A 26,493-nucleotide genomic window follows, 5' to 3' on the forward strand; every position below is an offset into this window, starting at 1 on the left:
ATGTGATAACATTGCTGTAATTAACTAATCTTTCAGGAATGGGTAAAAACTAAATGCATTTTTTTAGGGTTTTTTGTTTTGTTTTGAAGTATGTAAGTACTTTTATATCTACAGACTTGAGTTTGGCCAGATCTCTAGTAGAAAGCTGATCTAAAGAAATGGAGGGGAGAATCCACCCACTCTTTTACTCATATATTTTATTTGCTTTTGTTTTAGTTTGCAGGTATGCGTGCCACAGGAAATGTGAAGAAAAGGTAAGCATATTTATTTGCCTCCCTTCTTGTTGTTGATCCACATGTATTTGAAGTTGAGACTACAAAAGCTATATCAACTAATTAAGAATAAGATGATTACTAAGTCAGATGACTAGCTGTTAAAAAAGTATTTTTTTTTTCCTGGGGTATTGTTCTTGCTATTGATAAAAACCAGGTCCCTATGTAGTCAAAACATCTGCACCAGTGGTTGAGTTTCTCATTCCTCCCACAGGAGGACATGTTTCACATTGAAAACAGCAAGTTAAGTGGGTGAAATACAAACCACACGGTTCTACCAGAAAAGAAAAAATGTATCTGAGTGAATAAGGTGTGTATATGTATACACACACACCTATAAATATATATATACACACACACCTGTGTGTGTGTGAATGTGTGTGTGTATATATATATCCCCCTATATATATAAAATTTTTACAGCAACAGAGATTTTAAGGCAAACTTTTGGCATTGGATTATGAAAAGTATAAGCATATTATTAATTTATTTTCAGTGTCTACTGTGGATAGTTTCCACCCAGTTCAGTTTCATTACTATATTTTTGTTAGTTTTTAAAAACTCTGAGTCCCTTTCACACAAGGTGAGATCAGTACTTCCATAGTCTCAGATGACTTAAAATTTTCCCATCCCTAGATTTGTGTAAATCAAAGACATTTACAGAGTGTTGCAGCCTAAATCTAGCAATCTTGGAGGCCTTTACTTTATTTCACCAGAGCCACCCTCATGGCATAATATTCCCTGCTTTTAACTAAAACTTTTGATTAGTACTTGCTATCCATGAAGACAGCATTTTTTGTAGTTAGAGCACGGAGCTTCTGGAGACCACAGATCTAGTCCTACTATCTGTGTTGACTTGATATTTGGCATTGTGCAAAGATTTGTTTGTTTCAGTGCTTCCAAGAAATATAACTAAATTCAAGAGAAGAACTTCTACTTAGTGAAGGACTTGGAGGTTTGTCAGGCCATTTGGGGAAATTATAGTAAATACAAGTGTCAGTTGGCTAAGCATCTCCCATTTTGAGTGAAAATGGGAAAATGGTACTTGTGCATTTGAAAATTGCTGTGTTATGTGGTACACTGAATAAATGCAGAATTTTGTTTTTCATGAAGTAAGATGATAAAGTACATGCAGTGGTAATTAAGTTTGCAAGTAAGGTATTACATTTTGAAGGTTTTCCTCAACTATATACATTCAGTAATGGTTAGTAATAATAATATAGTAATGGTGGTCTAGAAGTAGAAGGGAAACAGTTTAATAGAAAGAAGTATTTCTTATTAGACCAGATGGTGTAATTGATCCCTCTTTGCACAGTAGCTTTGGTTCTGCAAATACCACTTGCAGTACGGAATTCTACCTTCTTCCATGGGGAAGAATCTGGTTTGTTGATAACATTGGTAGCTTGCAGATTTGCTTGCGTAGGTGCTACATAGGTCTAGAGTTTCCAGAGGTGATGGTATGTAAATGATGCTGGAGACTGTGGTAAGAAATTCCTTAAACTTGTTTTGGAGACAAGTAATTTCATACGTGTGCCATATGTTAAAAATGGGAAGCTATATTTCAACTAGTATTTATGCTCTCAGGCATTTGGGTGTTGAGTGTTGAAAAGACTAATATATGGAGTGCCAAAAGTATATAGTAGTGTAACTATCATTGAGATACTGATATATTTTATGGTTGTTAAATAATTGAAAAGAAATTACTAGCATGTATTACAGAAGATAGAAAAATAAGGTACGGGAACAAGACCAAATTTAATAATCGCTTATTTCTTACAAGCGGCTTTTTTCTGATTTTCAGAGAAATAGTAAGCCAAAAAGTATCTTAAATTGAGAATTTTTCTACAAGTCTTTTATTTTCTGACTACTTATATGAGGCTCACAGCAATGTTGTATATAATCGTGTTACATCATTCATCCCAATTCAGATCTGAATTTTGCCTTTATTGCCTAAAATGGCATCCATATTTTCATTTGGTTATCAGTTTAAGGCAGGAATATCTATGGTGGTTTTTAAGCTGGACTGAGAATGTACTAAGACCATCTAAGGATGTGGCAACCTTCAGGATACCTGTAGCCATAATCATATGCACTGATTCAGATCCAGGTGTGTGGAAAGAGTTTCATGGACTCCAGCTGATCTGGCAAGTCTCTCTTCTCCCTAGAATATATTTTACCTCCAAGACAAGTATTACTCCCTGCATTTTCTATAGAACTACCCTGTCCACATTTTATGGGGTGTAACTATTTTTGCATTAGTTAAACATTCCCCAAGACAAAACGTGTAAGCAGTTAGTCAGCTGACAGTCATGTGGAAAGGGAGTGAGTGAGAACGAAGAACGTTGCACTTGCAAGATCCTGTAGTCATTTTGGAAAAGAATAATGCATCAGCACAGTAGAGCATTACTCAAAAGACTACTGGGGTCATGAGTGTTCATAAAAGCATTATTATGTGCAAGTCTAGCCATAAAGCCCCGTAACAAAACAGATAATGTCATAAATGTGTTCAGGTAAAAACAGCACCTCAGGCCTTACACTGGCAACACTACAATGCAGGTTTTCAAGAGTTTCTCAAGACGATACCACTATTATGCTTGCAAATGAAAAACATGTTTCTTGTTATATAAATCATAGACGAAAATAAAGTTTATGCAGACCTGAAAATAAAGTAAACTCTGAATTTGATCAGAAGGTACAAATGAAGGAAGAATCACGTTTTGGAATTGTTTGGGGTGTCAGCTGCTGCCTTGTAGGATGAACCCTGAACCAGTTCTGTGAGGGTTTTCTAGTTGCCCCTGACATAATTGAGTACAAAATAACAAATGCAGGCAAGCAGTGTAGTAGTATTTCAAAAGCTAGGGCACAACTGGAAGAAAATCTGAAGTGGCAAAAACAAAAGAAAAGAAGCAGAGATTAGTTTGCACCAATTTAGGCTGTTGCATTTGGTGCCGTTATACCAGTTGCAGAAAGATTATAATATTTGAAATTATGTAGCATAAATCCACTAGATGGTGTGGATGGATACCAGTGTGAAAATTGGATGAGCTGTAAAAGAAAGTTACCCAAAAACCCAACCAAAAAAAGTTCCAAAAGCCCAAATTCCGCTGTCTTGGAATTGTCTGTGGAAAGAAAAACAAACAAAAAAGTGAATGTAGTGTATGTCTGGATATAAAACTTTGAGATATATCCATCTCTGTCAGGTTACTATTTGCAGTTTAGCCCTGAAAGGGAGGGTGGGTGCATGGCTACAGGGATGAACTAATGGAAATTAAGGATCCACAAATTCAGAACAGATGTCAGGAAGCAGTATTTCACACAGAGAGCAATGAATATGTGAACAAGTCTCCCAGGCAAGTTTGTTCAGATAAAAAGCAGCGAGGTTACTCAGGACTGAAGCAATCTAATCGTATCCTGGGAGATAGAGCTCCAAGTGGACTGTGCTGCAAATGAGCTGGTCCATCAGTCTGCTCTGAACATGTCCCTCAACTCCTGTAGCCTGTGCGAACTCTCATAACCTATTTGTGAAACTGTCTGCTGCATCCCTGCCAGTGCAATGTCAGAGATCTTGGTGTGCACTGGGGTCTGTAGAAGCATTTGATTTCAGTACAGCCTCGCAGGACAGCTGTTTTGCCTGTGTACTGCTTGATGGGCCTCTTCTGCACCCATCAGCATGGTGTGCATTGGCAGTGCTGAGCTAGGACAGCCCTGTTGCTCTGAGCCTCAGAGCAAAGACACATGGTTGTATCTGTAATAGAAAGGCACGTGGTTGTATCTGTAATAGAAAGACACATGGTTGTATCTGTAATGTGACTTTTCTAGTATTCTGGCTGTACATACTCATAGTGAGGTGTTGTCCTGCTGACATATATGCATGCTCATCAAGGAGGCCTGATGAACCATACTTTTCTGCGTGTTGATAGAAAAGAGAGCCTAAAAATGCTGCCCTGCTTGAACGGTACTGATGTGTTGTTAACTTGCTGGACCATAGTGATGCTTCTTCTGATCATGGGCAGCCCTCATAAACTTGTTATTGACCTTGCATAGATAAGCTATTATAATATGTTTGGTTTTGCAGCAGGCTTATTTAGAATTAAAGCCAACCTTTCAAATTGTTACGTTATACCAGCATATAATACTATCTCAGTTTACTAGAAAAATATTTTTTTTGTGCTTTAGTAATCTCTGCTTTTTTTTCTTTAAAGTAATGGGGGCAGAAAACCGCTCTAGAGGAAACTGTTTGCTATTCCTGTATTTTAAAACTCTTTCTAAAAGGCAACATTTTTGTTTTCACTCTGAAAAACATTGTAAGAATGAATTCTGAAAGAATTTTGTTTTGCTGTATAAATCCCAGTTCATTTAGGTAATTACTATCTTGTATGGCCTCAGTCTATGTGTGTTTAACTTGGAAATGTTTCTGTATGGCTATTTGTTCAGATGTACATGCCTAATTAGTGTTCCCTGAGATTTCTGAAGCTACAGCATGTCTAATGCCCATGGATTTTGCTCTGGGAACTTGAGTCCCCTTTGCTTTGTAGCTTCGTCTTGGGGCATGTCTCTCTGTGATGTAGGAATACTTGTTTGTCCCACCACAAGGCTTTCACTTAGCTCTCTGTCCTGGGATACCATTTTTTACATCTTTTACTCTGTCAGTTAGGTATGTGGTATAGAGCTGGGCATTGAACGCCATCATCTCATGACTCTAGCCAACTTTGTTCTTTGAAGTCTGGGAATTTGAAAACCAGTTTCTACCTCCTGTCCTGTGGGAAGACTGAAAGCAGAAGGGGGAATGTTTTGACTGTATTTTCTTGACCTGTTTGTTGTATGCTAATTCTCCCTCTTGAGAACTGAGTGATTTTATTAAGTTTGTGAGCAAATGCTTAAATTCTCTTACAATTGGTAAGCTTAAGTATTTGTTGAAGTCTTTTGCTGAATCAGGTGTGATCCAGCTTTATGCCTTTGCCTAGCAAACATTGCATGTATCCTCAGTTCAACCTGGAAGGTATTTTTGCTATGCTTAAGCCAAAAAGACATTTTCTTTACATAATTTGATATAAAGAAGTTTACAGTTTGATTCTTTGCTAGTCTGAAATTATGTTTCAAAGAAACAAATATCCCAGGCAGATGGCTCTATGCCTTTTTCCATTTCCAGTAAGATTAATTTATTTATATATGGGTTTGATTCAGCACACTTCCTCCTTCACCTTTCAAGAAGCTGTCTTAGACATCTCAGTGGAGTGCAGATTTAATCAAAGCTTCAGAATTTTCTATTAATGGTCTAAAATCCTTGTTTAGACTAGTTTCCTGAGCCGTAGTATGCCACTTGAATGCTGGTAAAGCTAGACCAAACAATTTATTACTTTCAAATTCTGTAGTTTATTTCTTGTAGGGAAATAACAGTTTTCTAATATGTTTTTAGCATTTTATCATTTATAAAGCCACCAAAATTGTTTTAATCATAAAAGGTATAAACTCTGACGTGACACTTTGTCCTGCTACTTTTCTCAAAGGCCATGTTTTTTCTAATTCTTTTTTTCTAGGCATTTGTATCTGAGAAAATGTAATTCTTCCCTTGACCCTGCCCTTCCTTTTTCTTTAAACTGTTTAAGCTGTTGCTGATTGAAGATGAGTGAAGGAAGGCTCCCCACTGCCGCCAAATCCGTAGTCCCTTGTTATACCCTAATCTTTTTCTTTCTTAGTCTCTTTAATAGTCTAGGAAATATGAACATGATTACAGAAAAATGCATAGAAATAAACAAAAATTTAACTTGAATTACTGTAAAAAACGTGACTAGCAGTGCTATAGAAGGGAGAGTGACAGTAATCACAGCAATAAAAATTAGCAAGGAGTGACAGTTGGTTTTGGGTTGCATGTTCAACTTGTATTGTGAAAATAAAGAACCTTCTATCTACCTATCTCTATATATCTGTATATATAGAGAGACTAATATTGGTCAGATATTTTCAGTTTGGACATTTAAAGCACAAGCTGTATTGGCTCTCAAAAGGCTCTATTGACTTTTGTCACTTGGGCACTTCTTGGACTGGTTTGTGAATAAACCTTGTGCTTACTTGGGGCAGCCTTGTTAAGGTTGTAAGGCTGGGCTCTGGCTCTTGCAGTGGATGGGCATGAAGGCAGATACTTCTGCCCTGTGAAGAGAATCAGTGGTCCTTGGCAGTCCAGTGGGACAGACACTTAGGAGGTAGATATATGGTGCACTGCCATATGCCAATTTCTCTTGTGTGTTTTTGGAGCAAGAAGGAAAGATCCTTCTCTCTTGTGTAAGGTTGAGGAAAAGAGATGGCATATTTTTTGTCATCCTTGCCAAAAGTTCCAGGGCAAATCAGGTGGACTATTGCTTCATTTACCTTCCTGAAATTTAGTATAGACTCCTGAAATGATGTCTAATGTAATGGTTCCCACCAAGTGGCTGACATATATACATGCTCATATTCTCTCTGTCATACGTGTTTGTCTTTGTAACATACACACACATGCAAGCAAGGCAACTATGTGAGGTACTCCTTCTTTTTCTGGTCTGGCTTCTCTATAAAGAGAGGTCTGATGTAATGCACTATAATTCATTGTAACTGGAACGTCCCCTGAACTTTGTCAGAAATTCACCATTACCTTAATTTAACATTAGTGCACCCTGGTCCATCTTTTAAACAGCTCAATTAACTGTTCAGAATTGACTTATGGACAATGCATTCTTATTAGCATATAATAACCAAAACTGTATTTCATTTGTGATTGTGGATTAGTTTCACGTTTTCCTACTACTTGTGTAAATAATGTCCAAATGAAAACAAAACAACCACCCCCCAACCTAAATATTTTTACCTTTAGTCCTCTTTTATATTAAGAATACTGAATCTAATTTTTGTTTTGCACATTCTCCTCTCTGCTTCTGTTTTTACTTTTATGCCTCCTGTTTCAGGAGTTTATTTTAAATCCTAATCTCAAATGTGCACGCTTGGCTTTCTTTGATTTTTTTTTTTTAAGAAAGACTTGAAAGAAGACTTTCTGTTTAAAAGTTCTTCACTTCCAGCTCCTCTGTATTGCATTGAAATTATGTGAGCAGAAGGGTGGTGACTCCTCACTCTGTGTGCAGTGCACAGTGTGTCCTGATTGAAGGACACTACTTGTTGTTCATTGCTGAAGAGTAAAGAACGTAAAGGAGCATCTCTCTAGACTTCCATTAGCGCTGTAAGAAAGAATTTTGACTTGTAGTCCCAGGCAAGGGGACTCGGGGAAAAAAAACCCCAAACTGGATTTAACATAAGTGCACCCTGGTCCGTCTTGTTAGACTACTGGTTCAATTAGGAAGGTGAAACCAGGGAAGAGACTGATAGCAGAAGCGAGTAAGCAGTGGGCTGGACTCTTCAGAGTGGTGGTGAGGCCCTTTCTCTTCAAATGAAAAAAAAAAAAAGGCAAGTCACCAAGGTTTCCAAGGTTACTGTGTTCCTGTTAATCTCTGATCTGTGCTGCTGCTTTGATTACTGCACTGAAATTGGTGTGAAGGTTGGCCCAGTATGTTCACACTGATACTTGGTCAGTTTGGAAAGGAAAGCAACTGTATCTTCAATGTTACAGTTTCTCAAACTATTGCCAATGTTCTCTCTTTTTGAGGGTGATAATTATTTCTTTTCTATCTGGTTTGCATGCTGCGTCAGCTTGCTATTGAGGGAATTCAGCATGTGTATTCAAAAGGGTGGAAAGAATTCCTCTTTGAATGTTTAAAACAATACAAAATTAGAGCAGAACCCAGATTTGCAAGATGTCAAAATGTGAATTACTTTCTAAAGAGATGGCTGCTACTTTGGTAGTGACAGTTTAAACACAGTGTTTCTCTTGAACTTTCTAACATTGTTTCATACTTACACTCGGTTGCATTTCAAGCACTACAGATAATGTGTCAAACTTTCTCAGAAAAATAAAGGCAGTTTTGGGGGAAGAGACACAAATGAAATACCACAAACTTTTCACCTGAATGCCCAGGGTTTGTCAATCATTACATTGTTATTTTTAAGTGGTTTTGAAGTAAAGCTCTTTCGTTCTAAAAATAATTGAGCAACCTGGAAAAGATTTGCTTTGCTGAGGTCAGCAAAATACTGTCAACTTTTAGACCTTAGTTAATATGGCACTGTTGAAAGTGTAGATTAAAACTCTCATGACCAGCAGTGGACCAAATAGTGGCGACTTAGCTTCTCAAATGGGTTCATGTGAGTTGTTTTTTTTTGCTTGTTGGTTTTTTTTTTTTCCAGTATGGGTTCTCCTTAACCCTCTCAGATTTTGGGCAGAGGGAATCAAGGACTTAAATGGAAACTTGTGTCATGTTGTTTCCAGGAGATGAGTGAACGAACCTCTGTGGTTGACACATTTTGTGGGAATTCATAAATCCGAACACATTCAATAACGCTGAAGACTTCAAGGGTTTTTTTTCTTCATAGGCAGTGTTTAGCATGTTATATTACTATGCATGCAACCCTTTTAGTGCTGTCTGGTGTTGGGCTAGAATAAAAATGTTCGCAGTTGAAGTCCAGGGGATAACTGTATGAGTTTTGTAACTGACATTTGCAGCTCAAAGGGGTCTTCAGATTTTTCCTGATTGTACCCAGGAGCAGTATGTTGCAGATCTTCCTGTCTGCAAAATATTTTGTCCTCTGTTAGATAAAATATCGCTGTAATGAACTGCGTAATGAATAAACCTTCAGATTCAACCAGAACTGTATGCTGGGACGTGAGGACTTGAAATTGCTTTCTATGGGCATAAACCTTGCATTGTTTAAGGAGCAGAAGTGCTGTGCTGGAGCGTTGTGTATTTGGCAGTTAATTTGCTGGGGCTTTCCAAAAATGAAAAAGTATTTTAAAGTATGCTAGTGTTTTTAGATAAGAACTCTCATTTAGACTTACTGTTTCAGATAGCTGGCTATGTTGTACAAGACCCAGCTGATACATGTGCAACTTCAAGGTTTGTTTGTTTCCTTGCTGATTTTCTTTTAAAAATAAATCTAGCTGTTGGCAAGGGGAAAAGAGGATAAGATGATGTTACTGAGGGAAGGAAAGAAAACAATTTCTGCTTTTCTTTATTCACCACCAAAATATGGATAGGTTACATTTTCATGACAGATGTGAACTTTCCACTGGAAAATCTTAGGAAGTTTTAGGAGAGTTGGGGGTTTTTTGTTTGTTTTTTTTCCTCCCGTGCCCTGTCCTGCTTTGGCTGGTTCTGGGAAGGACGTCTTTACTGGTCCGGTTATTTTCTGGATAGCTCTTTTCCTTTTTTTATAGATACAGGAGATCTCACACAGACTTGCTGTGTAACTTTTTTAAAGAGAGGTAGAAAGCATTTGTCAGCCTTTTAAGTGGGATCAAAGAACCTGGGAACGATGTGGGAATGATTGCTGCTGCTTGGAATGCTCTCTTAGGTCACGTTATGCCACATTCGTCTCTGGAAAATGGGAATCAAGTAGCTTACAAGAATATACCACTGCTTTTGTTGTGAGTTACTGTTATAAAAAGTTGCTTACCCTTACTGTACCTGATGCTCTTAGCTTTTACGCAAGAGGCATTGCTTTTGTGTCCACTGTTGCAGCTAAAGGCAATAGCAACATCTTGAAGGGTACTCTGAACATAAACAGTGACTGTAATTGGTCAGCAGGCAAAATGTCCCAATGATATATAGCATTTTGCACCATTGCTGTGTCATACTGTATTGCTTTTGTTGGGGGTTTTGGTGAAGAGTGCATACTCCTAGGAACTCCTAGGAATTCCCTCTTGCAATATTGCATCTCAAAAAGTTGGAGCCACCCCAGCCTTAGATTGCAAGGAGTTGCCTTACTGACTTGATGGAAGAATGGAAAATGAGTTATAGGCATCATCATGAATAACCACAATTTTGTGGAAATATAGAATGAAAGAGAATGAGTACTATGTGTTTTGAAGGTTATGAGCACTATCCCAGAAGCAGTCCTGACTGTTTTGTATCAGCAAGCTGAAGTGTCTAAGCTTCGTTAGAATTAGCTTTTACTACTTCTGTGTGATAACACAGCATTTCGTAGTATTTTACTTGTAATTGTTTGTAAAAGGCTGCTTCCCTTGCCTTGGTCTGTTGTGCTGAATAAAACATTTAAAATACCTCCCACAGTTAAAGCATAATAAAGCAAATTCAGTCTTAGTGAAAACTGTCCGTTTGGGAGAGCTAGTTTTGATGATAAAAAAATACGTATTTTAAGTCTGTCATAAGGAGAGCATTCTGTACCCTTTTGTTGCATTATCTCTTTTCTGAATAGCTGGAAAATTGAAGATGTATTTGGAATGTACATGTTTAAGACTTTGTTTTAATATATTTTGAGAGGAGGGAAATTTGTTAAAATGACTAGAGGGCTATGAAAGTCAGCATTGTAATATAAGAAAGTCAGAAATACTGTAATAAAATTCAGATGCTTCCAGTGCCTTCATGTCTGCCTCCAACAAAGTGCTTTCAATCTCAAAAATGGGCGAACTGGGATCTCGTTGAGGGACCCCTTCTTTAAAACATGAGTATACATTTTGGTGGGAAAGTGGAAGGTTCCTCCTTGGTTCTTAACCCTTTGGGCTACTTTGGCCTCCTTTGATTTGCTGAGCAGTGTACTCCAACAGTTTTTCCAAAGGATTTCTGTAAACTTCCTGCTGGAGAGGTCACTCTGCCTTTTTGACATGACTCTTGCAGACCTTCCATCACAGACTGAAACCAGGACTGTGCTAAATTGCTGTACATTATCTTTGGATTGCCTGATTCAGAGAGCTATCTTTCCTTCTTGTGATTTAACACAATTATGCATTAAACTGGCCTTAGTGAGATGCAGAGAGTCATCCTGCAGATGGATGATTTTCAACTCTAGGGAAATAAAACAAAAAAACAAACAAAAAACTCCCAAACTCATTACCAACAAGTCTGACTTACCAAGACATGACTTACCAACAAGTCATATCTTTCTGTGACGTTCAGTAGAAATGACTGGTATTGCTGCCTTCTGGAGCCCTCCTTCTCTACCACATTTCCCTCTTCTCTGTAATATGTGTTAAGAAAAAGAACCACTCCCCCTATTTTATCCTAAGTAAATATTGATTTCATATTATCTTTAATACATTCATTTGATGGACATTTACCTGTCCCAGATGTTAGAGGCACACTGGAAGCAGTGAAACCTGTGGGCTGAGCAGTGACCTCTGCAGTTTGTTGTGACAAAGCTCCCGTCTCCTCCTCCTGAAACTTCTGATACTGTTGACTGTGTGCTGCCATTTGTGACCACAGGAACCATAATGCCTGTAGCTCTTGTCACCATTGCTCAGATGTTGGAAGCAGACTGAAACCCTGAGAAATGACACCAACATATGTGTTAAAGGTCCAAAATTCTGAGGTACTACAGATCTGGTGCACTGCTTGTTTCCGCTCAAGAAAATCCAATCCATGCTGGTAGTTTGTTCCTTTGGGAGAGGAAAATGCCCATGGAGCTGTATCCCCGTTGCTTGCTAGGGCCCTCCCTGTCTGGTAATGTTGCAAGATTTGTTTGACTTTACAAATGAAGCATGTTTTCTCATGGGGATTATACCAGAATAAATAGGCCTGGAATCCTGAAAGGATAACATAGCTCACTGAGGAATGTGTACCTAATTAAGCTTGGAGAGATCAGATCTGATACAAAGAAAGCAGAAGTCAAGTCTCTCAAAGATGTATACAATAGCCAAAATTAGGATTATTTTTTTAACTGTTCTTTAAAGAAGCAGCAAAATGAGACATTTTGAGCAAAGATACTATATTTTTTGCACTCATTTAGCATCAAATCATTTCAACCTACTTTATAAACCTGTCATTAAACATATTAACTCAGGAGGGACAGTAGCTAGCACTGCATTTACAGTTCACGTTGGCAAAATAAACCACAGTGCAGAGGGCTAGTGCAAAGTCCAGTAAAAATCTAGTTTTAGGATCTTGGCTCCTGCTGGCTGGTTTAACCCCTGTTAGCTACACCCAAGCTCTGACTGAGTTTCTTGTCCTTTGCTTCTGAACTCTTTTGGAGCAAATCCAGTGATATGATAAAGGAAAGGACTTCATCTCTGGTTACTGTTTTACAGTTATCAGGAGAAACTCATCCATTTTTTATTCTAGGAATCTTCTGTTTTGTTGGAGTTTTGAAGAGGTTCTTCTATTTTATCCTTTTTCCAAATAAGCTGTGTACCAAATGTCTTCCCCTGTATGTGTTCTTCGGAGAGCTGGAGAACAACTTTCACAACGTAGGTCAGGACTGTGACTTTGCAAGATCAAATATCACAGCATGGAAGAAAGACAGACTTTGAGGTGGCAAAGATACGTGAACAATAAATTTCTCTATCTTGGGATAACTGCATTCCTAGTTACTTGTGAAAAGTTTATTTTCCTTCAGCGTCTTTGTTTGAAACAGCTTTGTTGCATTGTCTTGGGAAACGGGGATCTGTATGCACATAAATATGCTAAATTTTGAAATACCTCCTGAAGGTACGTAGCTTTCCATTTCAGGTGCTGGTTTCAGACTTTGTTTCATAAGGCATAATCCCAAGTAGACAGAAAGGAGTTGTGCATGGGTTGGGACTGTAGGAACATGGCTTAGATGTTACAGTACTCAGTTACTCATGTTTTTTCCAAGAAACTCGTGGAGAGTTTCTCAAGCTTCAGCTGATCCTCTTTACACCTTGATGAAGTGGGTACATGTTGTGTTAGTGTTATTTCAGCAAATAAAAAAATACTGAAGCTGAGAAATTAAGTGGCGCTAAAATATCACTGTTGGAATTTGTTTTGAATTCAGAGAGCTCCTGTCTGTGTTTTGTTCTGTCTTTCCCTGTAGCAACTTTATCACAGAACTAGGTGAGAGAAAAAAAGTAATCTGTTAGGAAGCTTTTCTGATGTTACTTGGCTTCTGCTTGCTGCACGATAGCATTATATATGAACAAATCTTTGCATTTTATTGATAATCATGAGCCAAGCCCATTAACAGTTTCTCAACTGTAGTTGTCTTTGCAATTTACAGTGCAATTTTTTTGCTTGTTTCTTCCAAACTTAACTACAAAACTGCTTTACACTAATTAAGTAGGAGGATTGTTTCCATCAGGCAAAAGAATCTCTTGTTCTGAAGTGAGAGTGGAAATGGTGTATAGCTGCACCGAATCTCAGTGTTGATTTTACTGTATCTATTATCTTTTTTTCTTTTTGGAAACACAGTTATATCTTGTTTATTAAAATATTGTGGTGACTGCAAAGTGCTTGTTCAGTTCCTGCTGTGTTTGGTAAATCTTCCTTTAAGGTTGCTGTTTTCAATGCGTCCAAAAATGCTTAATTTGAAGAGGAAAATTCAGTGGGTTTCAGGCATGCTTTAGAGCTGTTCTGTCGGGCATGAAGTGCTGAGGATACTTAACATCTCCAGGACAAAAGTTTGAGTTAGATATTAATATTGCACAACTGGAGATGTTCTATGTAAAAAAAAAAAAGTCATGTATTACCATTGTAGCTTTTAAATCCCCAGTTAATATCCCAATAATGTCCCTTTTTATTCTAAATTTGGAATTACATCTTTAATTTTGTCATGTTACAAGTTGCATCTTTGAGAGCACAGAGTTATTTGAAGATATACTGCACTCAGTGTCCTGTAGTTTGTTTCCTTAGTGAGTAAGGGGATTTATGATTTAGTGTTCTGGGGGGTGGGTTGGAGAACAAGGACAATAACTGACAAGCATGTCAAAAGAAGAAAACTAAGCAGAGAAATTTCTTACATTTTCAAGACTTAACTCCAAAGCTATAGATTTAAATAAATAGATAAGTGTGTGTGTGTGTTAAAAATATAAAAACGCAAATTAAATATTTCCATGAGTTTACCATTTGGGCTCCTGACAGTTATTTATGCAACAGTCACAAGGTCTCCTAACATCACTGTAACTTTAGATTATTTGGAGGATGTCAGTGGCTTCATTTTGCTCTTTTCACCTTTTCTCATCAATTTTGTAACATGATTAGTAGTGAACTAGAATGTACAGATTTTTTAGCAGGTCACGTATATATTTGGCGAAGATTCCTCCTCCTGCACATATTTCATGTTACTCATAACCTGTGGCAGGCATGCCAGCATTTCTTACTTGGTAAAACTGTAGCTTGGAAGTGATTCATTATAGCCAAATGGTTAAATTGCTTTTGCAAAAGCAATATAATAGTGTTTGAGATTTGGACTTTGAAATGCACCTTTGGTAATAACTGGCTCATTCTTTGAAGATGGTTCTTCCTCTGAAAGATCACCTACTTCTTGCAAAAATAAAAAGTAAGGAAGATAAAAATGAAAGATGCATCTGGGAGTGAAAACAAAGCATTGAAATGTAAATACCGGATATCCCAGCGAATGACCTGTTGTACAACAGTGGGGGGCACTGTTGTGTCTCTGTTAGAGCCAGTGGGGACAGATTTTATTTTCTTAGTGCGAGATATCCTGCCATTTGTTGACATTTTTTCTTGTTTGAGTTAACATTTATCTCATGTTGGTCTGTTACTCATTAACTGATGTGACTGGTGTTACAGTCGTATGAAGGAAAATTACCCGCAGATTCATTGGAGTCAGAATTCTTCATCAAAGTAATTATTTTAAATCTTTTTACATCAATACGGGACTTTTTCAAACTAACGCTCGGTTCAGGAAGTATCACACCAGGAAAGTGTTTCCATATTAACTGTGTATGCAAGAACAGGTAGTTTGTCTTTCAAGTATTTACTTGGTTATTTGTGGGTAGACTAATGTGTCTATATGCATGTGTGTGTATGCGCCGGGCAATGAAGAGGTAACTGTTTTTGAAAATCAGGCAAGGCATTCCCCTATTCTGGTATTGGTTGTTAATAAGTGAACGTTGCAGAAGTACAGAAGCTAAATATGCCTTGGTTGTGTAGAACTAGGAAATATTACACTAATGCATATCCAGTATATTTCTTACAAGAATAAATATACTGTTGAAAGCTGGCAAACCAGGTGATTGCAAATGTCTGTTTTAAGATTAGCTGTAGCTTCAGTTGGGGGAATCAGAAAAGTGTTTTTGAAGTTTATTGTTTTGTGCAGTTGGTACACAGTGTGTTTAACTTTTTAAACCAATGAATGAGACGTTTATACTCTATTTTCTATCTCTGCATTGGTACTGGATTGAAGTCCTGCAGTCTTGCTTTCCAGCTCTATACTTTTCCTCTAAATGCTGATTTTTTAGTACACCTCAGACCTTTGCAAACCAGGAAAAAGAGCTGGGGCCACTCATATCCTCAGCTTAGGTTGTCTAGACTTTGTGATAGCCTCTCTGTTATCTGCGAACACGTCAGCTCTTTTGCTTTTAACCTGTGTCTAGATTTAACAGTGGAAGAATTTGTTGCAACTGCTCATGAGAACTGAAATTGGGATACATTAGAGATCTTGACTATTTTGCTTAATCTGGGAAGAAATATACTATTTGTGTATATGGAGTCAGACGAAAAAAAAGTCAGTGCACCTTGGGTGATTCAGTGTGTCTTGCATTGAGTTTTGTAGCTCGAAAACAGTAGCAGTGCATCCAAGTCTTCGGCTGTGTGATGCATTTTGAATGCTCTGCAGTTAGTGACAGTTCAACATACTGATAAGTGGCAGTGTGCAAGGGTGAAGGGATTGCTGTGTACACCAGAACGGGTATTATGTGACTGATTGGTAGTCCTAGAACAGTACCATCTAACGCTGGTGTTGATGTTTGTAAAAAGAAAGTGCAAAAGATGCACAACCAGGAGAAGATGGAGTCTATCTGTAAAGTCAGGTTGCTATATATAGCTGTTGTAGGCCTAGTGAAGCTCAGAGAAGAAAAAAATCAAGCGTTACCTGTAACGTTAGCTCTCACCTTCTTACAGACCTGAGTCTGAGTTGCCTGAATAAGATGCCACAGATTTGCCAAAAAAGATCCATAATTCTCTGCTGAAGTTCTTTTCCAGTGGATTTCCCCAGTGCTCTTGTGTCAGAATAAAGGAGATTTTTCTTTTTCTTAGGCAGTGAGTCAACTGTAATTATTGAGGAGGTCACAGCAGAGTTGTGGTTTGGTTAGCCAAGGGGAAAGGAGATGCTTGATTCCTTGAGGGTTTTTAACAGTGGAGGGAAGGGAGAGAGCAGAGATGATATTTATGCACTCCTGTGACGACAATTTTATTCTGCAGTGGCTCCAGTTATTAATTATGTGAGCATGTAATATTAGTTCATCTCTGCTTTCCCACTGCACTATCCAGCCAGCCTGCAAACTCCTTCGGGGTTTCCATTAATTCTCTTTTCTTCCTAGTATAGGCAGTGAGAGAAAAGTAATTGTTGAAATTTCAGTTTTTATCTATTTTAACCTTAGGCGTTGCTAATGAGAACACTAGCAAAAACTGATTTTTAGTGCTTATAAATAAGTACTAGGTAATCACATGGTCAGTACAACTGGGGACAGTCTTTATTCCATAGATGCAGTGTTTGCTGCTCATGGTGGTGGTGCAGGGTGCTCGTGGCTTCGGTTCTTCCTGCTACGGACTGCTCTGCCTGGTGGTTTGCCACTTTGGCTTGAAAGGAGAATTGGTGGTTGTAATTGAAGGTGGTAGGTGAAGTTTTACATGCTGTGTCAGGCAAGAGGTCACAGAGGCAGATGTCTTTGCTTTCAGCAACTGGTATGCTATCATGACAGCTTAGTTAACATCTTCCATGTGTTTAGTATGGGTATTCAGTTGGATAGACTAGTGAATCATGAGTGGCAGTCGTGAAATGAGCTGCAGAAATTGAGCTTATTAAGACCTTGGACTTGCAAGCCCACTGACGAGTCAGAGGGTGCAGCAGATAAACCTCAAAGGTTCGTATCTGTCCTGTTTTCTTTAGGGATAGTGTGGTGATCATGAGGATGCTGGGAGCTGAAAATCAATGTGCTACTTTTTTTTTTTTTTTCTTTTTATAAGTACTTTGTGATTTAAGAAGCGTTGAGAATCAGAGATGTATATTTTTCACAAGCAGTTATGGAGGCAAATGCCATCCCTTCCATGCTAGTGGTTAAAAGCTGTTCCTGAGAGTTAAGACCAGAGTGGGTTGTCCTGGTGTAGTCAGGTCTGTGTCGTTTTGTCTGTGCTGCCTACAGGACTGATGTTTCTTTTTGTTCTTGCAGCTTGCTCTGTTGCACGGACTGCATCTTCTTTTTATTATTCTAAGGATTATAAATGACACATCAAGCCCCTTCTGCTCAGTAACCCTGCTGTATTCCATGACTTGCAAGCTGGTAGGACAGCTCACCAACAGTTCCTGAGAGAAAACTCCACCTTTGTAGTCCAGGTGTTGCCACAGAGTTTCTGGCTCCAGTTGCACAGAGTTGCTGGCCGAGAGGCAAGTCTGTCCTGGAGAGCTGTAATTGTGAAGGTGAACATGTTAAATGAAACAGTTTTCACTGGGGTTAACCTGAAGGTGCTTGTTAAAGTGAGCATGCATGATGACTATTACTGAAGCTCAGCTGAGTGGCATAAATTGATGAACCACAGTCTTTCGACTGTATGTGTGAGGTCTGAGGGTGCCTGCTGTAGAAAGACTGTAGAAAGGGACTGTAGAAAGAAGCTAACACTTGCTTTTCCCTAGATCATCACGTAATCCAAGTTAGTCATGCTTTTCATGTCTTTCTTTGTGTTTTGGTTTTGAACCGTATTCAAACAAGGTTGTTTGGGGGTTTTTTTGGTGCAACGTATACAGAACATGTTCTCCATAGGAAATGTTTAACTTGGAGCCAAGCATCTGAAATTATGTGAGTCCACAGAATATCTGTTCTGCTTGTTCTGCTCAGCCCACACCCCATTAAAAAAATCCACGACAAGGACAAGGTATTGGGAACTGCTGAAGTTCTGGATTACTTGAAAAGCAGAATACTTATTTATTAACTAAAACTGAGATGATATTAGAAGAATGCTGCAAAGGATGGAGGCGGGGGATAAAGCCCTCCATGTTTCTCTGCATATGTGATCTGAGGGAAGGCATTACTCTTCAACCTGTTTCACTGGTTACAGCATGTGAGCAAGGCACTGAGTTAGCATTGAGCTAATGCTGACTGTTCAGGGAGCTGAGAGAAAGTAATACAGCCAAGAGCAGCTGTGGACACTCAGATTGTGCACCTGGTCTGGTTGGTGCCCCTTTGACTCTGCCTGAATTTCACAGTATTTGAGGGAGCTCAATCAACATGATTGGGTCATGTCCAAAGGAAGTATCTTTTTTCCCTTATTTTATTATTTTTTTTTATTCCAGGTGGTGACACCCTGCTTTTTTCCAAGCAACTACGAACTGGTAAGTATTTTTGGCACTACTGATAGCCATCAGGTTTTATTAGGTTATAGATTAGGTTATTCCTTTAGCCTCCTATAATCTCTTGTTATTTCAGTACTGTGCCATCACCTTTCCCCTGTGAGGGCTTGGCAAATCAAGGGTCTATTCCTGAAGCTTGTTACTGAAGCTCCTATCCCATGCAGAAATCTAGTTGTTTTATTGAGCATTTTGCAAGGCTAAGGATTAACTGGGTGAAATGTTTTCAGCTGTTTAGGATTCTTCTTAAACTGGTCTGGACGACCTGCCTGTGGTGCAGCAACCATGTGCAGTTTGTCAATATTACATTATCTGCTTTTGTTTGTGTGTTTTAAATAAAAAAAGACAGACGTTAATTGTTTCAACATACAGATGTCTCATGTCAGTTTGAAAGTACAAATAGCAGACGATTTGGTTGGGGCCTGTTATTTTTCGTTGAAGGTGGAAGAGAGGAAGTTAACCCATGCTTGCTCAGGATAGGAAAATGATAAGCCTTTTCTGGCTTGCATGACTGAATTTGGTTATTTTAGCTCCAAGGGTAATATGAATGATGCCTGGAGGGTGGGGTGTAGCAGTTATTTATTGAACCACCAGTGCCACCTGCTAGTGTCATTACTAGGACTGATCAGCCAACAGCTGATGCCCAAGTGTCAGCCAAGAACTCTGTGTATTGTAGGTATGTGATGCAGCAACTGACAATTAGGAATCCTACATCTCGCTTCTGCCTTGCTATGTGAATTGGCCAAGTCACTTTGCATATTTTTGTGTCTTGATTTCCCTGCTGGAAAAATATAGGTAATGATACTTATCTAATATGAACCGCAGAAGTAAAAAGGTGCTATAGAAGTGTTGGTTCATGCTTTTCTTAATTATTATCCTTTAAAAGAAAGGCTGGAAACCTAAATCAGTGATTTGCAGTATTATGAGGAATGTGAATATCAACTCATGGGAGGTCTCTCCTAATTTTGACCCAGTAATTTTATGAATTAACCCACGTCAGAGTCTGAGGATCCTGTATGGCATTACTGCTAAAATTATAAATAGAAAAGAAACCCTTTCTTATGTCTACAGCTCCACAGTATTAGATGTACACTGGCAACTGCGGTTGCTATTTCATTTGTGTTGTGCACATGAAACAAAATTCGTGGAGACTACCCTTTAAAATCCAAATCTCCCAACAGGTGAATCAGAGTTTCAGAGTGCTCCCGAAATAAAACTCAATAGCAACGGAGTTACTATTAAGCAGGCATCCTTTATTACAGCGCTGGGCAGCACTGGGGATCGCTCCACCATAAGTTCTCCGACAAACAAGCAAGATCGCAGAGGTTGTATGTTGCAAAATCATACATATTCATAAGATTAATTTATATAAACATGAGATTTCTTGGAACTCATTAATATATGTAAATGTCTCTGACGCATGTGTACTTAAGTCCTTAGGTGGTCATTAGGGATCCTCTGGTGGTCGTTGGAGGAAGTCAGTAGTCTTCATCACTCTGACCGCTGACTGAACTTTGTCTTTACGCATGCTCAGTCCATTTTTGTCTTGCTCATACCTTCCTTGCGTATCCAAAACTAGGTGGTTCTTGTGCAGCTTCTCCTTATCAGCCCTTTCCAGGGACACAGGGCCTGAAGAATTCCTTTTTATCTATCTACATTGCAACTATCTCAGCTAACCAAGGATTTAACACAGGCAAAGCATTCTTACTCTAATGGTTATTATTGGGGGGGGAAAGACCATATGTAGGTTTCCTTCAAATAAAGAATGCTTGTTAGCAATTCTACTATCTAAGCTTCCTTACTTAAGGCCAACAATACTGGCAAGCTAGGCTAAATTATCTGCGAAAGGGAAACTAAAAGGAAACATTGAGCAACCAAGATATTTACAACATTTCTTTTTGTCTTTGGGGATTTTATCTCTTTTCACACACAACCTGAATATTGATTCTGACATGGAAAATTTGTCATTGTGATTCAGCAACAATTTTAAACATACAGCAACCTGTGGGATGTGTTACCAGTCATTACCCTTAATAATTCTAGTTGAACTTGGTTTATGTGAACTATGAACATGGGGCAGTGATGGTGATCTGGACCCAAGTGACTCTGTGACCTGCTGACAGTTGAGCAGTATGGATGGCAAAAGTGGCCTAATCTGTTTTAGTTTACTAGCAGGGATGTAGCCAGAGGTATATTCAGTCCCTGAATAAAACATTTACTAGTTTTAGGCAGAAGAAAGGGTGGAATTCTATTTAAATTTCTTGCAGGGAAGGCTGTGGGTGAAATACTTTCACTACATAGTGTGCAATACGTTCTTATTACTGAGAGTGAGACTGAGCAATGTGTTTTGCTTTTGATGTGAAATGTGGTGACTTTTTTAGATTAGGAGTCTGCCTTGAGCACAAATGAATTTTATCTGTTTAGTGAAGAGTTCTGTTGTTCTGAAGGAGGATAATCTGTGACCATATTAGCTGTAAGCAATTTCTTTTACAACTATGTTGAGTGTAAAATATTGAGAAGATCAAGAATAAGTAGTAGAGATCTTTAGATAATAGGGAGGGCAGTATTTTGTTTGGTAGTTTGGTTAATTAAAATTAACCAAAACTTGGTTGCATCAAATTTGCTGCTGAGCCATGGATTTATCCCCATTCATTCCAGCCAAGGAATTCTAACCTTTTAGTTCTCACATAAATAAATGATGCATACGCCTGCTCTAAATTAGCGCTACATATATTTAGCCAATGTAATCATTGCCTGTATTGCTCTCCTTAATGTGGCTTATAGCAAGAACTGTAGTTACTTTCAGTGTTATGTTGGAAGACTGTTGAAGCCTGATGAAACTCACAGATGCTCTTTTTCTTCAGAATGTGGGTTTTATTGATTATTTTCAGCTTGGATGTCTGTTTCCGAAGAGGCCCTTTCTTCCCATTTCTCATGAGCCATGTATCTTGAAGCTTTGTAATGACCCTCATTTATCAACCCAATGCAGCTGTTAGGAGTTTCAGGTGCTAAAATATAAACCAGCCGCTGTTAAGTGTTCTAGTACTACTTACTTTATGTTGTCATGCATATTCCTCTGACCGGAGAAAGGGGGACGATGTTAGTCCAGCTCTGTTAATTCAAGTCAAATGTTTAGCAAAGATGACCTATTCTGGTGCACTTCATTTTATTTAATGAAGAGGCATTAGGTTATTTGTGGCAATGGACTTTCATTGCAGAGATACATAGCATGACCCAAAGATTTTAAAAAAGAAAAAAAAGGAGGAAAAAAAGTGCCATGGTCACTGGTTTTTTTTGGGTTTTTTTTTGTTTTTTTTTGTTTAATCTAAGAGCTGACTTAGCCTATATAACAGTTCTCCTAAAATTTGATAAGAATCAAAGATGGCAAGTCTGTTTAAACAGCCTTTTCTGGAATTGTTGGATCTTATTTTGAAAGATTGACAATTACTCAGTTGATCTTATCTTTTAAAATCAACATTTGTAATTTAAAAAAAATTTGCTAACAAGTACACACATTTTTCTCAAACAAGTCTTTTTCTCTAGTGCTGCAAAAAGAAGAGAGGTTTTAAGCCCTAACCTTAGAGCTCCAAATACTTTTCATTTCATCTGTTACTTTAAAAAGTTAAAAATAAAAGTAAAGCCAATGGAAGGATATTATTTTTGAGGTAATTTTTAGATTCTAGGAAGTATTCTAGGACAGTTTAAGATGCTTCAAGGAGGGCAGTAAGTTTGTCTCCTTCGCTGAAATATTTTTTCCATCCTCTATGATGGTGTATCTTTGAAAAGAATAAAGGAAATGAAATCTTAATTCCTCAGAGGCCCCTCACATATCCCTCCAAATGTCTTGCGGTAATGAAATGTGGTGTGAAGGCCCGAACCTCTTAGCGTATATGGATTCTTATCTTAAAATTACTCCGGTGGTTGAATGGTCCTTATCACTGCATGACTTGTCAGATTTAAGGCACGATTAAGTAGTGTTCTTTACCAGAGAAATTTCTGATTTAACCTTTATACCCTTTCTTTTTTTTTGCCTCTTCTTTTTTGTGCTGCCATTTAAACATCACATTTCATAAACAGCTGTTATAATGCGGAAAGATTAAGTGGACACTGACCCAGCTAATTATGTTTTATTGTAACATCACTTCAAACTGAAGTCTGTTTAGCTATTTTGCAAAGTCTTGGGTGGAAGTTTAATCATTTTGATAGAAATTGGGGAGGCGTGGCAGTGGTTCTGCTTTTTTTGTTTTGCTTAACTCTGTTTTTCTTAAGTATGCAAGCCTCTCTTCTGCTTGTTAAGAGAAAAATCAAAGACTTTCACATTCAGGCCCCTCCTAACAAATGAAAAACCTGATTTTGAACAGTGAGTCAGACTGTGCTCTGGCCTGTCCCAAAAAAGGAGGGGAACAGAATAAAACTAATTGTGGGAGAAAAGGGGGGGGTTTGTGTAGGTGGGTTTTTTGGTTTTTTTTGGGAGGTGTGTGTGTTTTTTGTTTGCTTTTTTGAAGGCATGGGAGAATACCTTGAAAAAATGGCTGAAGAAGTGAGTGGCGGAGTTACAAAGGCCTCATCCTAAATGCATATCTCATTTTTACTTGAAATCTATGGTAGTTAACACATACCTTCATGTGTCCAACCTAGTGCCAGCATTTTCTCAAAATAAACTAAAAGTGAATTTTTGTGAAAATATATTATGATACAAAGAAAAACAAAAACAAAGAACCAAGTATATATGGAGAAAGAGAGGAAGAGAACAGAAAACTTTAAGAAAATGTGGTATTCTAACAGTGTTTGAAAGAAAATTAGTCCTTTTTAGCAAAAAAACCTCCCGCTCCTTTTTTTCCATGGTGCCTGGTGAATGCAATCCTCCCCACGTGCTTTGGCTGAGAAAGATCAGTAGATAAGACAACATGTATTTTTATCCTTACTGCATTAATTTACTTTTTAAACGCATCTTCCCAGAAAAAAAAATGTGAGGCGCTCTGTTGTTCCCATGGAGCACAGCCCATCTGTTTTTAATGTGAGCCTGCAATAAATTTTTTGAGAAATCCGAGGCTAAATTACTGTTTGTGCTGTTGGGCTGTAGCATGAGCTACCTGAGCATGTAGATGAAGGATTGCATTGTCCAATTTCATTTTAAGTGGGGCCTCAGTACTAGAAGATGTAAGATTTTTAACTTGGGTTAATCAGGTATGACCTCCAAATACCCTGGAGTATGGTGACAGTGACTAAGCGGAATTAGGAACTGACATATGCAACAATTTCTCTCTATGCTATGATTTTGGTTTCCGGCTTACATCAGTAAAAGCTTTGCTGGAAAATTGCGTCAAGTGGGTTTGATTTATAATAAATTTCTGTGACTTATGGCTAATTTGTTTCTGGGTATCCTTTTTCTTTCTTCTTTCAAGCAATAGCATGGAAATCTTATGGAAAACTAGGAAAATACCCAACTCTGTTATTTACAGGGACTGACTTTTTTCCCCTTTTTGCTACATCCAAACTTTAGGTCACAGGACCTATGAGACGCATTCAAAGCAAGCGTTGTACACACATAGCAAGCATGATTTGGTGGAGGTAAAGGGCACACAAAGTCTACCAGACCTCCTCATTGCTCTGATCTTTCCTGCCTCCTTTCCTCAGTCTCACCAGAGCAGTTCTGCCAGGGAGTGCTGGAGGCTGTAGCTGCCTGTCTCATGAACGTGCCTGCACATAATGGGAAGGGAAATGCAACAGGGCTGTGCTGTTCTCTAGTTTGTTTGCAAAGGGTGGGAATATCCAGTGGAGGTTTATATTTGCCCGTTCAGTTCCTGCTTTGTCACCATCCAGAACCATAGTGCCTATGTCTCCATGTGAAGAAATCTGTGGGCTTTGGAGAAACCTTTATGGAGATGTTTCTCCAATTCTGGTTCATACCACTTTCCTGAACTGATAAGGAAGCAGAAGTGCCTTGAAACTTTTTTTTTTTTTAAAGCTATCTCTTTCTTGCTATTCAGTTTTGCTTTATTAAATTTTGAGCTGTGCTTTTTTCTTCCCTTCCTTTTTTCCAGCTTCATCAATGAATAATATTGCTACTTTTCTTGATTTTGTGATTTGTTAATGCCGCATTCCCTCAGATAGCAGAAGCACGGACTGATGAGACACCTTCTTGACAAAACCTGTGAGCTGCTGCCTAAATTGAAACACTTGACACGATTATTTTTCAAAGTTTTTTGGATTTGCGGATCCCCAGAATGGGATTGATGTGGGCCTCTATATAAGGCATTTCTATGGGGTTTGGTTTTTGTTTTTATGTTCCAAGTGCTTACCAGAGTAAGGCCATGGACCTCACAAGTCTGCAGGGTAGAGGTTCAAAAATGCTGTTTTAAAGTGCAGTCGGTGCCTTGTTCATAAATGTCTCTGACATAGCCATAAAAGGGAACAGAGAATCAAACTACATGAATATGGACACCCCACTCCCCCAAATTAATGAAACGTAGTGATCCTGAATTGAGCTGTGCAGTGTATACTAAATTCAAAAGTCAGTCATTATATTTACCAGGAGGGAAGGCTCATTTGTTTCCAGGGAGTACAAGATTTAATAAAAGTTTAAATATGAAGTTTTGTTTTAATGCACTGTGTTCAGTCCCTGGTGTTCATCCAAAATGAAATGAAAATCAGGCTTTCTTTGAACAAAAACAATCTGCAGAAATAGGGGATCAATGCGAGGGAAACGTTTGTTAGTTTCCAGAGCCAGGTTTGCTTGCTTGTATGTTTATTTTCTCCAAGTTGACTCCTAAGCTATCCACTTAGAGTGGTACTGTTGCAGGGCAGAAGCATATGCTTTTCAGAAATGTGACACTATTTTTGAAAATAAATATTTGTTCCGGGGCAGAAGCATCTGCTTTTCAGAAATGTGACACTAGCTGCTATAGCAGCTAAATCCAGTAGCATGATGTTCTTGAAAGGTATAGCATGCTTCTTTCTGCCTTCCCAGCTCTCTATTAGCTAAAGGGAAATTATCCATGTTTCAGACTCCTCAGTATCATTTCATTAGTTTTCAGTTGGCATAGAGACTTTTTACATGTGTTTGACTTTACTGAACAGCAAATGGACTTGCATAGATTCTGCTTGACAGCTCACACTGGAAAAGGGAAATTACACACTCCAGGGTAGGTCTTTTCTGCTTTTCTGCATAATTTTCTATTCTTTCATAGCTTATGCGGACAGTGACAGATCTTATGTCCCTTGCGAACATGCTTTTTGTTAGTCTTTGAAAATGCTTTCTCGACAGTGGAATGTGTGAAAGGAAAGAACAGTACCAATCCCATCTCTATAAAGTGTCTGCCAGTCAAAAAAAAAATTTACTGTAGCCCTAAGTATTACAGTGTTGTGGAGGACTGCCACCTGTCTTTCAAAAGGAAAAGACAAATCCTTTAGTGTTAACTTAAAAATCAGCTTTTCTTATAGTCAGTATTCATTGTAATAAGCACAGGTATCTATGTGGACCCCTCTCTTCAGACAGAACTGTGAAGCAAATGTGATTCCTTAAGTTAAATTCTGATGTTTTGTCTGACTATTGTATAATGGTGGATCATATTTGCTCATTGCTTAACTAATCTTCAGTCCCTAGCATCCCATTCAATTTTAGTTCACTGTCATGTCAGAAATCATGCTGGTTTAATTTGCTTTAGGTTAATGTTTTTCACATTGGCTCAAAAATTTAGTACTTGCATATAAGTAACAAAGTATGTGTGGCAGAAGTGTTATGTATGAACTTGCTTTTGATTCTTCTCACTTAATGTCATTAAATACTAGAGTGAGAGAGGTCAAAGCTCAAGTCTGTTTCTTTGAGCAATGTCACAGCACTACCTGGTAGATTCAGGAAAGGAAGTGA

At 38.3% G+C, this 26,493-nt stretch overlaps 1 protein-coding gene across 13 annotated transcripts in view; it reads left to right on the forward strand.

Moving 5' to 3' along the window:
* The window catches only part of TNS3 (tensin 3), a 249,233-nt gene that overhangs the window by 78,085 nt on the left and 144,655 nt on the right, over window positions 1–26,493 (forward strand). For 8 of the 13 annotated variants that reach the window (XM_072853455.1, XM_072853450.1, XM_072853451.1 and 5 more), the window contains 2 exons: window positions 217–254; window positions 18,570–18,608. In XM_072853455.1, coding sequence (XP_072709556.1) covers window positions 217–254; window positions 18,570–18,608 — 77 coding nt within the window. Of the gene's footprint in view, window positions 1–216; window positions 255–17,535; window positions 17,700–18,569; window positions 18,609–26,493 lie in introns of those variants that run through there. The other 5 variants (XM_072853458.1, XM_072853459.1, XM_072853463.1 and 2 more) reach the window with 4 other exon arrangements.

Source organism: Ciconia boyciana, chromosome 2 (genome assembly GCF_034638445.1).
Source record: "Ciconia boyciana chromosome 2, ASM3463844v1, whole genome shotgun sequence".
In the NCBI taxonomy this organism is placed as follows: domain Eukaryota; kingdom Metazoa; phylum Chordata; class Aves; order Ciconiiformes; family Ciconiidae; genus Ciconia; species Ciconia boyciana.